The sequence below is a fragment of the Clytia hemisphaerica genome, unplaced genomic scaffold, assembly GCF_902728285.1.
Source record: "Clytia hemisphaerica strain Z4C2 unplaced genomic scaffold, Clytia hemisphaerica genome assembly, whole genome shotgun sequence".
Taxonomy (NCBI): Eukaryota; Metazoa; Cnidaria; class Hydrozoa; order Leptothecata; family Clytiidae; genus Clytia; species Clytia hemisphaerica.
Window position 1 is genome coordinate 1,231,224 of NW_027103900.1, and position 20,371 is coordinate 1,251,594.

General features: G+C 35.1%; 1 protein-coding gene across 1 annotated transcript; it reads right to left on the reverse strand.

Moving 5' to 3' along the window:
- Window positions 1-35: 35 nt before the first annotated feature.
- LOC136808839 (origin recognition complex subunit 2-like) lies at window positions 36-20,331 on the reverse strand. The gene is made up of 17 exons (XM_067065397.1): window positions 20,167-20,331; window positions 14,081-14,170; window positions 13,755-13,838; window positions 12,886-12,966; window positions 12,559-12,584; window positions 12,092-12,122; window positions 11,145-11,232; window positions 10,538-10,556; window positions 7,868-7,975; window positions 7,144-7,250; window positions 6,784-6,916; window positions 3,592-3,688; window positions 3,219-3,283; window positions 2,743-2,824; window positions 1,999-2,232; window positions 902-1,020; window positions 36-495 (listed from the first exon to the last, which is right to left on the reverse strand). Exons 1-17 carry the CDS (start codon window positions 20,288-20,290, stop codon window positions 409-411), a joined length of 1,575 nt encoding a protein of 524 aa, XP_066921498.1. The 5' UTR covers window positions 20,291-20,331; the 3' UTR covers window positions 36-408.
- Window positions 20,332-20,371: the final 40 nt, after the last annotated feature.

Here is a 20,371-nt window from a genome sequence, read left to right on the forward strand (position 1 = left end):
TTTCAAAAATTTTCCAGAATTAAAAACCACCATAATTCTTTTATTTTCGATATTCTTGATTTCAAATTTTTGATATAATTTCATGCATTATTTATATTAAAAAACAAGCTATTACATATTATAGCTATAAACAATTTAGTGACATTAAATAGAATGAGTTTTAAGTCATTAATCGTTCTTTAGTGTAGTATCTTTATACAATCCATTCCAACTCACAACATTCTAAAATATTTTAACTCATGTTTAAATATAAAGCTCTACAGTCGAGAGCTTGAATTAATGAGCTTCAAGAAAGATCTGAATAACTTTCATACCAATTATCTGCCAGGTCAGTTCATGTGTCGTCCTCTTACCTGAGAACTTTGCTCGCCTCCTACCTCACATTTTGTCCACCTACTGCATCATCTGTCAAGTATTGGAGCTCTCGTGCTCTAGGTATTGTCTCAGGGTACCACAATCCAAGGCTACAGATAGATACTCGAGTCCATTGAAACCCTAGAAAAATACAAAGCGGCTTCATTCAAAAACGGTTTCAGAATTCATTGGTTTTGCTAAGTTTGATTGTTTGTCCTTAAAAGGTTTGAGAAAAACAAATTATTTATCTAATTTAGATTGAACATGAAATGAACTCGTTTTAGCGTAGCAAAGATCTCTTTTTATCCCTAGATCGACATTTTGTGCTATTAGATGTTAGGTTGAGCTTAAGCAGGTATGACGTACTCGACCTGTTTATGTATGATGTCCATAAGAGATTCAATACCCTATCCCCAATGGCACAGAACGTCCAAATCACGTCTATGTAACATTCACGACGTCTATATAGCGTTAAATAAACGTTCATAAAACGTTTCTGGGAGCCATGGTTGAAGAATAAGACGTACGGGATGTTGATCAAGTTTACCTTTTTACTTTTCACAAGTTTGTGATCTTTGAACTCTGTGAGTTGTGCTCTCAACGTTAAATCACTGTTCACAAGAAACCTTTCACGACATCTATTATACAAATCAGTGAAAGATAAACCTGCAACAAAAAAAGCACTAAGTATTCAACTGATTGACCCCTAAAATGCGTGTTTTTTTATTGTTTTTTGTAGTCGAGCAGAGACAAACTTTGTTTAGTATCTTTTGATTGGATAAATATTTTTGAACCGTGTTGCTGATCTAATAAGATTGAAGTTTCATTCTTGTGAAAATGGTCATTATAGTCAAAGATAAAAACACTGCACGTCATTTTGACAAAGACTTTCATTTCTGTCGAAAATGTTCATCTTTAGGTCAAAAAAAGATAATTTCAGTGATTCGGAAAAATTAGAAAAATCTGGTCTCCGAAATTAGTTCCCTTAATATAATAGCCTCGGAATGACTAATTTTTCAAGCATGGCCCTTTTCGTTTAACCCTTTGAGTGCCACGGTCATTTTTTCTAAGTTTTTTAAAGAAAATCGCTAGTTCAAACTTTAAAGGCTTATATCTCCGGATCTAGAAGGAGTTATAAGTTCCTTTATAGTTCGTTGGATAGCTTATAGTCTCCTCTTTCTTTTACGCGTCTTCGCTGCGCGGACCTGTCTGAATGATAGAAAGGTGCCCAGTGGTAAAAATTCAAATTAATTCGCTGGAGAACAGAATCAAGAAAAGCAGGGCCAAATTTGGAAGTTCCTGGATCACTTGTTGACCAAAAACGGTCAAAATCTTAAAAAAGTGAATTTTTGTAAAAGTTTTGCATTTTTTTGACTTTTTGGCTTAAAATCTCGCTGGAAAGACTTTTTTTTCTCGCTTGACCATGAAGCCCAATCCAATTCCTACGAGTTAACCAAAAATATCGATTTCTGACTCAAACTGGGCATTACAGGAGGGCTCCTACATAGCCCATGTCTGATATATACGACATTGGCACCTAAAGGGTTAAAGATTGGATGCAGAAAGGCTATATTAAATAGGCTGTCAGATGTTTTGGAAAATTCCGAAAATGAGAATATCTCACAAACAGTTATGAAAGTTAACCTTGGTAGCTTGAGTTATCTTCATTGTCCAATTGTATATCAACTAAAAGCCTGAAGATCCCTTTTGCATTAGGAGTCAAACTTCGCAACACGTGAATAAGCGAGCTCAAAGCGAGAGAACCGGACTGTTGGACCATAAGTGAATTCTCGTAAGACGTTTCTTCATTGTATGCGTCGTAAGTGGTACAATCATGCCATAACCAATTAAATTGGCTTGAAATGTTTTGATCCCAAACTATAAATTAGAAATCAAAAGACTTTACTATAATACTTCGCTAATCGTGACCAGGCCCTCAATTCTCGAATCGAAAAGACATTTTAATTAACGCTTCTGTAATTCAAAAATCGCCGTTGACAAATCAAAAGGCACAATCTCAAAATTATTGCCTGAAAAAACTAAGAATTTTTCTGTCTGTCTGAGCATAAATTTTTGAGATTGACCCTGTTTCTTGTAGTTAGATCACTATGTTATGCAAAAGGGCCAATCCCAAATTTAAGGCTAACTAGACAGAAAATCTCTTAGATTTCTCAGACACTAATTTTTTGATTCTAAGCTCTTTTGATTTGTCAACGGCAAAATGTTATCCGTTGCTACCACGTAAGTTAAGCAACTGAAAAGAGACAAAATACAGAGTCAACAGGTTAATAGTAGACATACTAAGAAATTTCTCTCAATGATCAATTGAAACAATTACACTGCAAAGAAAAATTATAAAAGACAAGGTATCTGAATGAACCAAATTACTTAGAGGTGCATTGATGTGATCTATAGATGAGATGATATGAATATTTTTCGCAGAAGCCAAGCAACTTAATATTGATTGAACCTGGAAAAAAGACAAAAATTTAGAACAGAATAAATCTATAAAATTTCGTTTCATTAAGAACATTACGAATATGAAATAACCGACACTCACTCCCTGTACCTGTATTATGAAATTGATCCAAATCATTTGTTTATTTTTCAGTAATAACCTCAACTTGACGTTACAGACTCCAGCAGAGCATTGACACAATAACAGGTCTTTTCATAATTTACGTTACGAACGACCCATGTCTTGTCTTGCATTGAAGTAATTATCTCACACTAGGTCATGATTAAACTTATTAAAAAGAGCACACATTCTAAGAGATTCTTCCTTTAGAATAATTTCTGCAAAGTTTTCTGTTTGAGATCTTATTAGCAAGAACAACGTAAAATTAAAAAAAAATCATTCTCACATTTTTCGATCGAAGCATTTGGCCATCAATGTTGTGTATCAAGAGAAATAGCTTGCCGTGCTTATCTAAAAATGGACAAGCAACATGCTGAATGGTCCTACCTGAGATAGATAATCGGAAACATGCTATAGACCCTTCAACTTCAGTCAATTGTTTGGTCATTTTCTGTCGATTAATACGATCTAAAGATTATGGTAATTTACCCAGGGGTGTTTAAAAAAGTTAAAAAAATTCGCGAATTTGAAATACTCTTGCAGGAATTAATTCGCTCAGCAATTAGTATTGATTTATTTTCGCGACTGTTTAAACAAAATCAGGAAAATTTTTGACCGCGGCAAAATTTCTGACATTTAAGTAAGGTTGAATTCCATACCGACATCGTAAAACTTCTTTATGTGATTTGCTTGATCGATTGTATTTCGTATCGAAAGTTGACTATTCATAAGATCTTCTGTTATCATATTCAAGATCTAAATCATAGCGAGTAAAGTTCTTCGTAAAACAAAGTCGCCTAATCTATGATCTAACCACCCTTCTTACTCAGTGAGCTGCTTATAATCTTTTAGATAGTGGTAGACTGCAGTATTTTACTACCCGTGTAATACAATAATATAGGTGTTACACGATAATAGTTTGTACCGACTACAATTTGTTCCTTCCATTAATGTTTGCTTTATTGGTCAGCCTAAGCTGAGCATTCAAATAGGTAAAATTTTCCAGTTCCATCATCATCATAAGACGGCAAAAAAAAAATCCGATTTTCCGATCTCACTTTGATTTCTAAACTTTCTTCCGATCGGGTTAACTTTTTGGGTACTTTTAGCGTACGTTGTTTTTACAGATCATAATGTGCTCACTTTGATTTCTAAACTTTCTTCCGATCGGGTTAACTTTTTGGGTACTTTTAGCGTACGTTGTTTTAACAGATCATAATGTGGTGTTTCAAGATGGCGGCTCAAGCGATAGTCAGATGTGATAAAAGTCAGTGTTGTACCAAAGTATTTCCAGTATAAATCTGTTGCAAGCTTCAATTTCTGTCATTTATTTTTTAACTCGGCAAATCAAACACATGATTTTCATCAAGGGGATTCTTTTTCTACATCTTTTGAAGCTTTAAAGCCGTTTGCTCAAGTTTTTGTTTATGTTGAATTTTCTGATACTTTTTATTGCTGCTTTTTATTAGTTTTTGCAATAAAAACATATTTTTCTTGTTTGCCTCTAGGTGGGATTGATGGTGTTATAATGTTATTGGAATTTGATAAAGTTTACAAAAGTACAGCTACTGTCTAAATTTGATAAAGACTGGATGCAATTGTGCTTTTTTGGACTAAGGCGAATCGCAAAAAATTGTTTGGTTCCCGTCATTTCTACTTTAAAAAGTGGGGGTCGTTCGGTCATTCGGTTGAAAATATTTTTCTTTTAAGAAGTAGCTACATCTTGTTGAAAGGGAATCCGTCGTGTGGACTGATCCGAATTAAGAAATTGAGAAACCGTGGATAAACTGGTTTTCGGTTTACTCTCCATTAGCATGTGGCTTGCTACTTCGATTTGAAAACTTGTAAACACAGAGCGTGCAGAGGTCGACAGTGGAAATCCAGCAAAGCAGCGGAAAAGCTTTCCGACTCTCCAACTCTACCTGCTGACCGTAAATCAGGGTCGGTCAGATGACGGGAACCAAATGATGACATCACATCTCCTATTATTGGACTTGCAAAATTATGACAAATGGTCTTTGGAATTTGATCAATTATATTAATATTAATATATACAGTTCTTGTTGAAATTGATCAAACTATTTTTCATGCAGTTCCGGACGCAGATTGTGTTTTTCTAACCTTTCCTAACTTTGGCGCACGTTTTGACCGAATAATGGAATGGAATGAATGGCGATAACAGTTTATACATATCTCTTATCAGACTTGCAGAAAGCGGACTGCAGAAAGTTATGAAAAATATGGTTTCTAGAATTTAATGAATTATATCGCCAAGTTACACAACAACAGATCCATCTGGTCTTCATTTAACATTGTTTTAAAGTTTAAAAAACACTGCCAGTGCTTGGCACAGAAGAGAGGACTCCCAGTTGAAATTAATTGCTACTTCGCTGCCTTGCTGAATTTATTTATTATGGTCGTGTGTTTATTCCGCTAAGGCGGTAAGGCGATTGCCCAAATTCATAGACCAATCAAAAGGGAGTTTAAAGCAAAACGAGGGAAAAATGAGCTTCCCCGCATAGTTATGAATTTTAAGTTTTGCTTTCGATTATCATTTGCGACTAAACTACAAAATTTATTTACGCAGACTGGATGCAAATTATGTTTTTCTGACCTTGCCAAATTTTGGCTTTGACAGTCAGTTTTTACGTAACTCATTGCCCTTGCAGATAACTGATAAATGGTTTCTGTAATTTGACCAAGTCTACCAAAATACAGTTCCTGTTGAAATGTTATAAATATGAACTACGTTTTGTAAAGTTTTTGATGCAAATTGTGTTTTTCTGGAGTTTGCGCTTTGTGACTTAAAGTTTGTAGCTTGTTAGTTTAAAGTGAAATTGGAGTTTTATCAAGTAAAACAAAAAGTACAGTTTCTGACGTTTTGGCAATTTTCTTATTTATTTCTAGTATAACACTTTGGTCAGATATGGATATTGTCTACATCGAACAGAAAAAATGTATCATAACTGACTGGAATGAAATTAACAAAAAGTTTAATTACACTATGTTTCTCTTTTATTTTATAGTAATGAACTATAGCTTAATTGTTTGATGTCATAAAAACAGTGCTACAATGCTAAAGAGAAGTATACTTTGAGTTTCTCGTGGGGGGGGGGGAGGTGTGAAGGAGCTCTCAGGCTTGTTATCAAATGTTTCACATTTTGTACTTTATTCAACATTTTTAGTCTACTCTGTTTCAGTACATCTCTTACATCTGTTAACCCACTTATTAAAGCTATCTAGCTAAGCTCTATTGGCTGACCTTCCAGCCTCGGCTGGTTTATTTCAATTATGTCTGAATTAGTCGTCTAGCATGCTAGTCTAGGCTAGTGAGGATAAAATGAAATAGCTCAATGCCTCTAAAGGCCGATATCCACTTGCGCGCGCTGCGATCGCACTTTTTCGAGCAAAGTTTCCATGCTATTGGTCAAAAGAAAAATGAAACAACTCCATTGGCGTGATCCGACATAACGATTGGAAAAAGTTGAAATGTGTTCGACTTCTTTTTCGAGCGCGCGCTAAATTTTTATTACGTAATCTTTTTTCCGAGCAAAAAGGATTGAAACTATAAGGTGCGATCGCAGCGAACACAAGTGGAGACCGGTCTTAAGAATGGAAAATCGCTGAGATGGTGATTTTCATTTCTATTATTTAAAGCTCAGAAATACAGTGGGGATTCTTAAGATAAGAATAACTTTCCCTGTGGGGATGAGAGTTCAATGAGTTTCGCAATGGGGACGCTTTATTATCTGGAATGCGGGTTACAACTGGGTTTGTGATACAGGGGTTAAATCAAAATGTATCAAAAAAAAAGTGGGCACATGGCTCTATGGCTCTTTAAAAATTGATACCTGTTTGATGGTAATGCTTGGGAAAAATCCGTTTATGACTATGTGGCATTGATCCTTCAAATGTCTCTTACGAAATTCCTCCAATAATTTGTGTTTTGATCCAAAGCCATACAACAGAACATTGAAACCATTCCTTGAGAGAAATATTTAAAATTCAACACTTTCTCCAAACAAGAAATATTGAATAAAATATGACAAAAATATTCATTGGAGTTCCTTCCCTCTGACATCTGTGCAAATTAAATTCCTTGCATTATCTTGTGCTTCTAAGCCTGTTATAACTTAAGTTAAATCAAATTTGGAACAAGACCTTTTAAAGTGCGAAAAGTACCGAAAAAATCGAATTAAGAATATATTTACAGCATTTGAAACATCCAGTTTTGAAAATAGCAGGAATGCATTTGAATTAGTTTGGCTGTTTCGTGTATATGAGTTGATTGAACTTCTTTCAAATGACTGATGATATCCTGATGAGGGAAAACAAGTGAACCTTTGTTTAGAGGTAGAACTTTAAGTTAAGGTGCACAAGATTGTGGATTCAACCTGTGTCACAATTGTGGGTTCAACCCCACACGCAGACACGCTGGGACCCCAGCCCATTGGAAAATTCGGCAGAAATTACGTCCACAGTGGGAAAATACTCTAGAATTTCAGAATTTCAGCCCCACTGGAAGATCGACTTTGATTTCATCCCCATTCGAAATTCAATGTTTAAAAATTGCACTCCAAAACCATCCCAACTGGATTTTTTAACCTTGGAACAATAGAATTTCTATCCCTATTAGGATTTCAATAAGAAATTTTATCCCCATTGAGAAAAAAGGTCCACCGGGGCTTTGAGACAGTGGTGTAACCCCTACCCAGGACTTTAAGAGAAGAATTGCAAGTGAATCTAAGTGAATGGAGAAATCTAGGGAAAAGAGTGGCAGCCTATCCAACCTTCGAGTAGACAGCTTTCGAAATGGTTGAAAATACTAGCTATTTCAGTGGCATTAATGCACTGGAATGGCATGAAAAGGGTGGTTTAAGAGGTTCCGTTTTATTGAAGACTTATAGTTTTTAACGTGATAAAATATTTTAGTACCTTTTGTTGCAGTTTAGGGTTTGTCAGTCTTGATAACGTCTTGTCTGAAGTCGTTGTCCTGTTCTTGGCTGAGTGGATTTCAAAATACTCATCAAGGATATCTGATGCCTATGATACCAAAAAAATATCAGGATATTACAAAAGGTTGATACAACAGAAAATTGAGTTCTTGAGTTTTTAAATATACCGGATGCATGTTTTTTTTTTTATAAGCATAACGCTTATAAGCATATGAAGGCTCAGATTTGCAGAATTCTTAAGCATAACATGAGCATATATGTCAGCCTAAAATATTTTTCAAGTGGTCATTTTTATCTGTTTAAAAAAGGTTTGGTAGAGGTCAAGTACTTGACCTAAAATTGAAGTAAAAAATAAGACATTCCACGGCTAGCTACATTCCACTGCTCCGAAAATCTGAACAAATTTTTACAAAATTTCCGAAATTTCATTAAAAACTTGGCTCGGGGTGAATCATAAGCATGATTCTTAAGCATATAATAAGCATAAACTATGCCTGGATGCTTTGAGAACTTAAGCATACACGAGCCTGACCAAGGGGCATACACTTGCTTATAAAAAAAAAACATGTGTACCAAGGAAAAGTATACATGTTTGCCAAGGTATTGCGAGCTTACAGTTAAAGATGTTTTGTTGATTCGTTTTTTTATTTTTTTTTATTCTATAGAGGAAACCTCACCTTAAATTTTGGAACATAAACATAAATAGAGGAAACCTCACCTTAAATTTTGGGTTAAGGTGAACAAAGTATGAATGAATCTGATTGGTCAATGGAATATGTCCTTCAGTCTAAAGGATCATCCAGGCTAGTTCAATTTATTCCAATAAAGTATGAGCCCGAACACCAAAGGACTAGATAGGACTTGTAAAAGTTGTGTTTTCTGTGTTCGATCCAATAGCTGCAAAAAATTCATTTTTTATGATCGGACTTGCAAATGTTGTGTTTTCTGTGTTTTGTGTGTTGATCGATTGGCTGCAAAAAATTAATTTTTTATGATAGGACTTGCTAATGTTGTGTTTTCTGTGTTTTGTGCCCGTTTTGTGTGTCTTGTTAATTTCGCCTAGCGAAAGTATTATGAGCAAATTTATTTTTCTCATAAGCATATAATTTATAAGAATCAAATCAATAACTCTTAATAGACGGTGATATTCACTCCGGTAATTACTTACAAAGTAAACAAAGGATGGCGCGCAATATGAGAATATTTATTTTTCTTATAAGCATATAATTTATAAGAATCAAATCAATAACATATAACACAGAAAACACAGAAAACACAACAATTGCAAGTCCGATCATAAAAAATGAATTTTTTGCAGCTATTGGATCGAACACACAAAACACAGAAAACACAACATTTGCAAGTCCTATCATGGGGGAGGGGGTACCCGACTCCGCAATTCCGCCAATTTTTTCTCCAATTCCCGTCAAACCGTCTTAAATTGAACCAAAATTCCGTCACCGAAAATTCCTTTGAAATTCAATATTTTTGTCGAAAATTCCGCAAACTTGGAATATCTTTTACAATTTCCGAAATTCCGCAATTTCTTTTGCGAAATTCCGTTTTTCCGCACTAAAATTGTCTAATTTTCCGTCTCCGTCAGAGAACCCAATTTACGTAATTCCGTCTAAATTTTCGCCAAATTCCGCCACTCCGTCCGAAAAAAGGGCCGATTCCGCTCCTCCGCCAAACGTGAACCCCCCCCCCTATCATAAAATCGGATCGAACACACAAAACACAGAAAACACAACTTTTACAAGTCCTATCAAGTACTTCATTGGAATAAATTGAACTAGCCTGGATAATTCTTTAGACTGAAGGACATTCCATCGACCAATCAGATCCATTCTTTACTTTGTTCACCACTACTGTAAATTTTGGTACATAAAACTTTAAAATTGTCTCAGTCAAAAAAAAGTTATGTTTAAAAATCTTTTACCTATTCAAAATGAGAAAAATTCATTAACAACAGTGAGCAAAACCCTCTCTCTGTTAATTACCCCTTAAAGAGTTGAATAGCCCTAAAGTTTGAAGTTTGAAATGGCTGATTTAAGGTCTCTGAAGCACATAATTTGCTCAGAACGGGACAATTTCCATTAAAAAGATAAAAAAATGTTGGTAAAATAACTAAAAAACCCAAAGAAACCACTGAAAGTTTAAGAAAGCCATCGGAATGCCACATATTGATACTTTGATGCCATTAGTTCAGTTTCACACGACTTTATTTGGATCCTTTTTATACGATATGGTACTTTTAGGATTGCAAAAAAATAAAAACAATTATTCCCCCCAAAATAATGTTTGAAAATCTCATTCTAATTAAATTACTTTTAATAATAGTGTTGATTCTTTATTGAAATTTTGAATACCGTTTCAATGAATTTTGTCATTTTGGGTAGGTAAAAATTTTCAGTTTTTAAGCATAACTTTTGATTGACTGAATCGATTTCAAAGTTTTACATACCAAAATTTAAGTCGAGCTTTTCTCTATAGAATAAGAAAAAATAAATAAACAAAAATCTTTAACCGCAAACTCACAATATCTTGACAAACATCTATGCTTTTTCTTTGCGCACCCTGTACATGATTTCAATATGGAAGCTTTTTCGGACGTTCTTTTAAAAACTTTTTCACTGGAATAAACACATACCGTCAGCTCCTTTGAAGCCCTAAACAAAGAAAGAAAAAGTTTAGAAAAATAGTTTTGTTTACTGTCAATATTTGGGTATTGTGAGGGGATACATCTATCTTTACAAATAAAACTCATTGCAAAAAAGTTGACCCATGCATTATTGTACATTGTTTAACTTCCAATCCAATCCAATTCTTATTCAAGAAGTTGATGGAAGTTACTCTACCTAATTCGGGGATTTAGCTTTATTTTTGATAGGCTGGTGAATGAAAAATTAACGCCCGCAAATTCTAGATATTAGGCGAATGAATTCTTAGCAATCCTACCGTATTCATTAGCGTGAACATGTACTTGAGGCAGGGAACCGAATTTTCATACCGGCGCATTATAATTCTAGGAAATTTGCATCGGGGAATTTCGCCCATCAACATTAAGATTATCCAACTCGATCAAAGTCTTAAGATAACCTTGCATATCCATTGATACCTAATATTTTATTAGATACCTAATATTTTGATTAACACCTTAATGTAAGGGCGATTTTCCCGTCACCATTTTTATCCTAACTAAATAAGACCTTTGCTAATCCCCTTTCGGACCCCTGTAAAAATAACCAACAACTCACGTTTGTTTACTATCTTCATTTTCTTCATCCTCACTTTGGCTTTCCTCAGAATCCTCACTCTCGTCACTCAAGTCGCTTCCACCATTTTCTAAACAAATAAAAATTTTTGCACCAAAAATGATCTCAAAATTGTATTTGATATACTTTTTTTGATTTTAGCCTCTGTAAAGAAATATATCCTCCAGAATCGTTGTCCTTTTCTAAAAAAAGTAATTTTGAGAAGGTGTTTTTATTGTTGTGATCATCGTCAAAAATTATAAGTCTTTTAGATCTGGGTTACTTCAATATTCTCATTTTTGATAAAGTAATAAATAATTATATAGGATATGATAAAGTGTATGTATATATTTGAAGCCAATTCATAGAATTTCTGTCCAACTATCTTCCTTGTATGCATTTCGTCCTTATAAGGCCTCATCAGTAAACTACATACTGCCTAGGGTGCAGTCAGATTTAGACGGATCAAATTGCCTAGCATCTCACGCCATAAAACTAATTGTGGCGCAGACTGAAAGAAGAAGTGGACAGAAGGAAAATTCCCTAGAGAATTCAGTGAGTGACTCCTCTGGAGTTAAGCTTTAAAGAAAACCAAGAGGGAGGAAAGCCTCGACACTACTTGGTCCAGCTTGGTCTTAAAAAAGAATATATAAATGAAGAAATTCATATAGAAGAGATAGTCTATCTTCTTTCAGTACGTATATAACTTGATGGAAAACTGTTATAGGTGTGGGACGAAAACTGAGTAGAACTTTTTAATACCAACGGACACAATAAAAACTAGTTTAATGAATGTGTTGCAATTTTCGGATTCAACCTCAAAGCTGAGCTGGTATGGTTGCTTTGTTTGATCTAAATCATCCAAAAATTATGGTTTCAATAATACTCATTTTCATATTAAGTAATTCAGGATTAAAGTCAAGGAGTAAAATATAACCATCATAATATACCTTGTACAAAAAATGGTGTCTTCTTATTGAGCTAGAAATAAAGAAGTGTAGTATTTTCACTGATACGACATTATTTTATATCTTGCGTTTCCTTCTGGGTAAGAGTATTTATACAAGAGTGATTTGAAACAACAAGATCAAGTGGCGTTTTTTCAGAAAAAAATGGCGATACATTTGAAAATCAGGAAATTTGCATATAATTAGCAGAAAAAGAGAAAATTGGCGTGCAGCAATAAAAAAGTGGATTTTCACGTTCACACAACTTTTTTCACGCAAGCAAAAAAGCCCATTCACCTATTCATGCAAATCTCCCTAGGGCCTCCCTAGAAGGTGACTTAATGTGTTGGAAACCCACAAAAAAAAAAAAGGATTTCAAGTCACCAGCTAGGTATCTTTTGAAGAAAAAGCTTTAGAAAAAATGTGTACTTGGAAATTATTATTATGTAGTAAATTGATTATATCATTACCGTCTTTAATGGTTTTCTGCCTGGAGCTGTTAAATAAAATGAAAAATAAAGTTTTAAAATCTGGTCATATAATCAATCAGGAAAATAGTTAAACAGAATATTTTATCTCCAAAAGAAAGTTAAAAAATCAAGTATTTTCAAAAATCTGTATCTCATATAAGAAGAATATTTGAATATTGTGTATGTACGAATTAGTAACAACTATAAATATGCAGGAATATCATATTAGCACTAAAAGCAAGTAAAACCTTTGATTTCATGCCTTTCAAGGGTGCGCAAATCCAAATTTACTGAGCAAGTGAAAATTAATGGAATTAATTAAGGTACCTTTCTCCTTAGATACGTTTGTTCTGCTTTTTGTTCGTGGCTTTGATGTAGATTTCTTCCCACTCTGAATTGAATTTTGTGCTAAAAAATATATACATACAATAGAAATATTCAAAAATGCAAGGGACAAGGATGAAAAGGACAGATAACGAGAAAATTGGAAAAATTGGTAATATTGTAAAATGGACCAATAAAGTAGATACATCCCTCAAGAAAACTCATAGAAAATACACTAGCTACCAAATCGTAATCAAGAGGTTTCAGATGAGTCAAGGATTGGAATTATAGTAGGGGGAATTTTGTTCGATTTTTTGGAATTGCTCCACTGTTTTGTTAGAAGCACTTGTTATACATTTTTGGAAAGCTCAGGGGTAGGGGAATCGAAATTACTATGTTTCCAATTTTTTTTCGGACACTTTGGTGTGATTTTCGGACAAATATGACGGTCTCAGGCAAAAATCATAGGGTTAAAAATTAATGAAAATTTTAGCTCGAGAAAAAGGAGACCTGTTGTATATTTTTGGAAAGCTCTCAAAAAATTAAGATTAGAGATATATTGCAAGTATAGGTGATTTCTGTACCTAACTCGAGATATTAACCCTTGAAAACCGTGTTTTTCAGCCAGAAACAGCTATTTTGTCCAGTTTTTGCGCTTTTTGAAGCTCAATATCTCGAGTTAGGTACTGAAATCACCTATACTTGCAATATATCTCTAATCTTAATTATTTGAGAGCTTTCCAAATATATACAATATACTTTAAAAAAAGATTTTGTTAATTTTTCTAAATTAGAAAGTGAAAATCTTTTCTTTTTTGGAATAAAACCATTTTATGGATACACCGCCATAGATAAAACAATACTAAAAGTACCTGCATTGACTAATGCTTCTTTTCTTTTTGGTGTTTTGAAACCAAATATAGCTTGTCCCAAATCACTGCCACTTGCTTGAAGAACTAAAAAAACAGGTAAGTTATCAGGAAAAGTGCAGCCTTTCTAACTCAGATTTATTTGCATCGGCAAAAGATTCTGGGTTCTATAGTACAGTAAGCACTTTTACATCGGCATTTGCATTGGCAATAGCTGAACGCCAACGCAAATTAGAATGGATGAAGTATCATTGGCTACATGAATAACATTTGTTAGAAAAGAAAGATTAGAAAAATTGAATTATCCTTGGATTTCAAATATAACAAACCTCGAGTTTTCAAAAGTTTTTGCTCTTTTATTTTGTCTGCTTCCGCTTCATTAGAAATCTTTTCTTCCTCTTGTTCCTCTTCTCTTGTTACTATCAAGCAAAAATGATTTTAGTAAGTAAGTCTGTAAGTAAGTCTGTAAGTAAGTATGCGACCGCATTCGGAGGCGACCTGAAGGCTCCTCTTTTGATAGCTATCTACCCGAAGGTAGGGGAGGGCACCACTCTTTCTCCCTGAATAATCTCTACTTACCCTCGATCCTTCTCTTAATTGCTGAGCATCAAGCAGAGAGGCTTTAAGTACCATTTTGAGAATCTTTGGTATGACCTGGCTTGGGATTGAACCCACAACCTTGCAAACTGTAGCTGGATGCTCTACCACTGCACTACGGTTGCTTACGGTCGATTTTAAATTTTATTAAGAAATTGAAACTGTTTATCAAGTACCTTTCAACTTTGAAAATTATTTTTGAACGGTATAATCCTACTTCTCAAGTGTTTTAATTTGTATTTTTCAAGGAAAAAAATACTATTAAAAAAGTTTATTTGTATTTCCCAAGGAAAATAACTAAGCTGTATTTTATAAGGAAAATCCTTTGTTGAATATTTTTTTGTAAATTTTAAAGCCTTGAAAAATTCAGCAGTCAAAGCAAAGTTTTAGTTTTCAATTTCAAGACAACATCTTAACAACGAGGTGCAAAACCAATAAACCAGCTGGGCTGGAAGGTCAGCCCAATAAGCTTAAAACAATTAGAAGGAAGTACAATCAAGAAACCTAATTCAATGTTAAAGCCAAAGAGGTTGAAAAGCTCATTTTGGTTGAACTTCAGACAAAAAAAAGTTAAACACAAAGTTGAATTTGACCTGAATCAGACAGAGATGTGATAGATTATTTCATCCTTGGAATTTCATATAAATCTTTTCGTTAGAATGATAGAAAAAATGGTTTATCCCCTCTACTCAGGTGAGTTAAGGAAAGTCCAAAACCTATTTCCCGATTTTTCCACCGCTTCCCATTCTTCCTTAACTCTGGTATATAGCTCAAAAGAAGCGTATTAATAAGAGGATTTCGGAAAGTGATGGGCCAAAAATTTAAATTAAGCCAATCTCAAGATATCAGCCAAAAACTGATTTTGACGTTAGGAAATACGTTGAAAAAACACGTCAAAAAGACAAGTTAAATGACGTCGTTTTTTAAAACAGCGATAATTTTGATTCTATTACTACAATTAACACCAAATTTTGACTGGAGACGTTGATTGTTGATTTTGAAATAATGCATGAAAAAATTTTTTGATGACGTCATCATTATTTGACGTATTTTAGTTTTTACCGACAGTAAATGACGTCATCTTAAAATTTTAAAAATTTCTCAACAAATATTTTTGAATCGTTAATCTACGTCTCCAGTCAAAATTTGGTGTTGATTGCATTAATAGACTTGAAGTTATCGCTGTTTTCAATAATGACGTCATTTGAATCTTATTTATGACTTGTTTTTTCAATGTATTTCATAATGTCAAAATCAGTTTTTGGTTGATATCTTGAGATTGGCTTAATTTAAATTTCCGGCCCATCACTTTCTGAAATCCTCTCATTAATACGCTTCTTCTGAGCTACATACCGGAGTTAAGGAAGAATGGGAAGCGGTGGAAAAATCGGGAAATAGGTTTTGGACTTTCCTTAACTCACCTGAGTAAGCTCAGGGGGGGGGCAGGGGTTCATTCTATGTACTCTTCTACTTCTCACTTCCTTTTTAGCTTTCAAGAGCGTTCCTAAAGTCTACATTAATTGACTGTGTTCTTTGTAATTTTATCAACTCGCTTTCTTCGTAACTGTAACAAGATCACCAAGATTACCAAGAGCATTTTTATCAAGTTGCCTTCTTCCTAACTTTCAAAAGTGATTCTAACTTCACTTTTATCAACTTGCGTTATTTGTAACTTCCAAGAGTGTTTCTACGATCACTTTATTTTATCAACTTGTGTTCTTCTTCATAACTTTCAAGGGTGTTTCTAATAAGATCACATTTATCAACTTGCTCTCTTTGTAACTTTTATGAATAGCTCTAAGTTCACTTTTTTTTATTGACTCGTATTCTTCTTAACTTTCAAGGGGCTTTGTAAGATCTTGTTTATCAACTCACGTTGTCTGTATCTTTCAAAGGTGTTTCTAAGATCTTCACGTTTATCCATATGCTATCTTTGTAACTTTCAAGGGTGTTTCAAAGATCTCTTTTAACTACTTGGGTTCTTCGTAACTTTTACAAGGGTGTTTCTAAGATCTCGTTTATCCACTCGCTATCTTTATAACTTTCAAGAGTGTTTCTAAGATCACGTTTATAAACTTGCTATCTTCATAGCTTTCAATAATGTTTCTAAGATCTCTTTTATCTACTTACTTTCTCCAAACTTTCAAGATTGTATAATTTTAGAAAAAATATAGACTCAATGACCGACAGAATTTTTTTGACAAATTTTATTTCTGTTGGACATGATGACCAAAACTAAACCACATACAAATTTTACTCTGGCCTCTTTTCTTTCAGAGTGTGAAGTAAGAAATTTTTCAATTATTTTACTTGGTCCAATAATAGACATTGTGTTGTCCATACTTTTCATGTTACAGGACAATTTATTGTCATTTCAGTTCAGCAAATTGCATAGATCCGCAACGCTGCGTAATTTCTCATTTTTTGGGTTGTAATATTCCGCAACACTGCGAAATTCCGCAGCTTTATCACTGCATAATTTCGCAGCCCTAGCCTATGGACTAAAACCGGCATCGCAGGGCCTGGACCGGGGTCCCAAAATAATGTGCATTTTGAAGAACAACTCAAAAGGAAACTTTTCACCCTAGCATTTTAATTTCCTACCTAGCAATTATTCACAATCATTCTTGACGCTAAGGCTACTTTGTTCAAAAAAGCGCTACTTTGTTCAAGGAAGCAAGTTTATTCCTGATTTTGCATGTGTTTAGGCGGTCATCGAAAAATTGTTCTATTCGCGTCACCCGCCCGCATCAAATTTTCCGCTGATTTTCCGGTGCGGAGATGCGGAAAAAAATCTGGGAAAAGCAATTTGTTCTTTTAAAGTATAGCTTTTTTCTCATTGCTCTGACGACCATCGAAAAATAGTTTTGCTTGTGTTACCACCCGCCCCTGAGTTACTGGCATGATTAAAAAAACACGACCCTGCCGGTGCACCCGACAGTCGGGTGCTGTTGGGTGTTTTGTCGGGTGCTGAAATTTCTAAATTTGCGAAAACACCCGACAAATAGTGCACCCGACAGTCGGGTGCTTAAAATTCCTAACTTATTGAGAACACCCGACAATCAACACCCGACACCGCCTGATGGGCATTTGGCGGTTTTACGCCCTATACTATTTCCCGCCATCTTTTCCGATGCTATGGGCGTCAGTCAAATGATATGAACATCATCGGCCCTTATAAGGCGCTATTTCTCGTCACTGGCGGAAAAGGGCCGGCGTGTAAATTGGATCAGCGATGGGTTTAATAGAGATCTTCGAGTAGAAAAATAAGCTTCGGCGTAATAAGGGCAACTATCACCCAAACTGGAACCCAGTCCCTTAGTTTGCTTTTTTAATTTATCATTCTGATAGCGCTCTGTTATCCGTGGAACGATTGTATCGCGTCCATAAGTAAAATTAAAAAGTGCGATGCAAGTGGCTCTGGGTACGAGTTTGGGCGCAACCTCGTCCCGTGTATCCTAGGTTTTTTTTTACGTTACTGATCGATACGATAGAAACGCCATACCTGACATTAACCTTTACCTCTGGGAGCTAACCTCTCATGTCAACTAAATCTCAATATCATTCTTTTTATTTAGAGTCGCAAATAAGAGAAAATGAATCAAATAGCAAAACAGGTAATCATTTTTAATTCGATATTTACATTTTACTCGTAAAAAATTTGGCGTGTCTTTCTTTTGATTCTGTACTTTGATCATATCAATTTCGATATTCTTAAATTCCAGCCTGCACTCGATGGTCAATCTATTTCTCCGTGTTAAGGTTTGAGACATGACAATCCGCTCGCTTTTTCCTCTCTTCTTTTCTTCGTTTTTTAGACATTCTGATGATGACAAAACACGCTGACGTGGTACTGGTTTGTCCAGGTAAGACGTTAATTACCTTTAATATCGTGTTATAAATAGCTTTGTCTCATCTGATATTTAGTTTCATAATGACGTAATTTCCATGGCGTTCTAAATGGCTTGTAGAGATGCGTAATTCCGGAGAGAGGAATTTTTTTTAAATTAGTTACTTTATGGATACTTTTAAAAATATTTTATCGGGCTTATAATCTCAGACATAATGCAATGGATATTAAAGCTGTGGATAGACAAGAGATTCAAAATCGTGAAGAGGATGGTAGTCTTATTAATAAATCTTTCTACTTTCTATCTCTTTCAGAAAGAAAACAGAGGGAATGCATTGATGATCAAATGGCCTTATATATAATTTATTATTTTACATATTTTTAATTGTATGTATTTCAAAGATCGTCTGTAAGACTATGTTCAGACGTTACGTTTACGTTACGTGTTTCCGCGAGGGTGGTGTTCATATTGGTTTCGGAGCGTTTCGGAGCAAGAAAACGGAGCAGTTCCGTTCCGTTGAAAATATAGTGGAGCGAAACTGTTTCCGATCTGTTTTGCTTTGTAACGTCTCCTTTTTTTCTTTTTTTTCAAATTTTGGCGTTCAAACTTGTTTTAGAACCGTTTCGTTTTGGAACGATACGGAACCGTGACGTCTAGAACATGGTTTTTATTATGAAAAGATTGTTGTCCAATTTTCTTCTTTTGAGCATAACACACACGTTGTCCCCAGCCATCCAAACAGTTTGTATGTACGCAATTGTTGTATAAGATTGGTGGTGGTACGCTAAAAAGATAGAACAAAAAATTCGGCATAGTAGTAGCTTTTTGGTAGAAAACGAAAACCCAGGTGATATATAGCGTCTAGTTGACGAAGTTACTCAGTCAGCTCATATAAATTGAACGTCACTTAAGAGTTTAATGACACACGATTTTCAGGTAGGTAAAAGAGGGAAAACCTACCTAGATAAACTTAATACCCAGAATGGATTTTTGCCTACCTAAGTACTAGTGAAGGTTGCGTTGATATGGTGACTCATTGATGAAACATCTCTATTTGTCTTCATCGTCGTGTCGTTGTTTTACAAGTCGCTCATCACGCATGAATGAATAAAAAGAAAGAAAAAACGTTAATCCGTGAACTTCTCCCAAGAACATCAAAACCCGAGAATCAGAAATCACATTTTTCAACCAAAGAGAGATTGGTTTGACAAGAGAGTAATTTCGTCAAAAACGCCGCGTGCCCACTACGGGCGGGGCGGCGGTAGTAAAAAGAACCCGTTTTTCCGCCCTTCGGAAATCGCCACCCGCCCGTTACATGTCGGGTGCTGTTAAGAGCGTCAAAGATATAGCACCCGACAAAGTGCACCCGACTGTCGGGTGTTAAAATTTCTAACTTCGAGCACCCGACAACAGCACCCGACTGTCGGGTGCACCGGCAGGGACGTAAAAAAACCCGGGAATGTTTTTGACTGCCCGTCCGTCCGCCTGCATGCATTTTTAACACCCGTTGCGACGCGAACAGAGCATTTTTTCGATGACCGCCTTAGTTAGAAAGAAAATTGGTAGGCGCTCATAATTTTTAAAATCACAAGCTTCAATTGGAAGCGTTGCGTAAAATAGCAGCGCAACCCTGGAGAAATGCTGCGAAAAACTGCAACGTTGCGGAATATTGCAACGTTGCGATCTATGCAATTTGCCGAACTGATTTTATAAGGAATCAGGTTCTTAGGAATATCATAAAACCCTGCCTTAATTGTGTAAAATTTCAGCCCGCTAGAGGGCAGAGGAGTATTTAACCTTTAAAATGATCATTGGTAGCCAAAAAGTGTCCGACAATTACAAACCGATCACCAGCACGCTACGGCCACGGGTCGTTATTATTTTGCAGCACTGAAAATATGAATAGACTGACTTGGATTGCAGTATTAGAAAAACAAATTTATGTTTAGGATAATCTAAATGCTTACTCTGGCGAGCACTCCGACGAAGAATAACTTTAGGAAATTCGTCTGAAATAAATTTGATATTAGGCTCTTGGTATTCACTATCGGTTTCAGTTTCGGTGCCACTACTGGATTCAACAGCCGCCATGTTTGTTTTTCCTTCACATGTAAAATTCGGAGAATTTCGCGCTAAAAACCCTCTTCAGGATGTCAAGCCCCCTGGAAAAGA

Bases quoted from the DNA above. Each gene is read 5' to 3' on its own strand.
- LOC136808839 (XM_067065397.1), bottom strand. From the start codon at position 20,290: ATGGCGGCTGTTGAATCCAGTAGTGGCACCGAAACTGAAACCGATAGT. The intron at 14,171-20,166 runs GTAAGCATTTAG...TTTGCTTGATAG, and splicing joins TCGTCGGAGTGCTCGCCAGA to TAACAAGAGAAGAGGAACAA. The intron at 12,123-12,558 runs GTAATGATATAA...CTTTATTTCTAG, and splicing joins GCAGAAAACCATTAAAGACG to CTCAATAAGAAGACACCATT.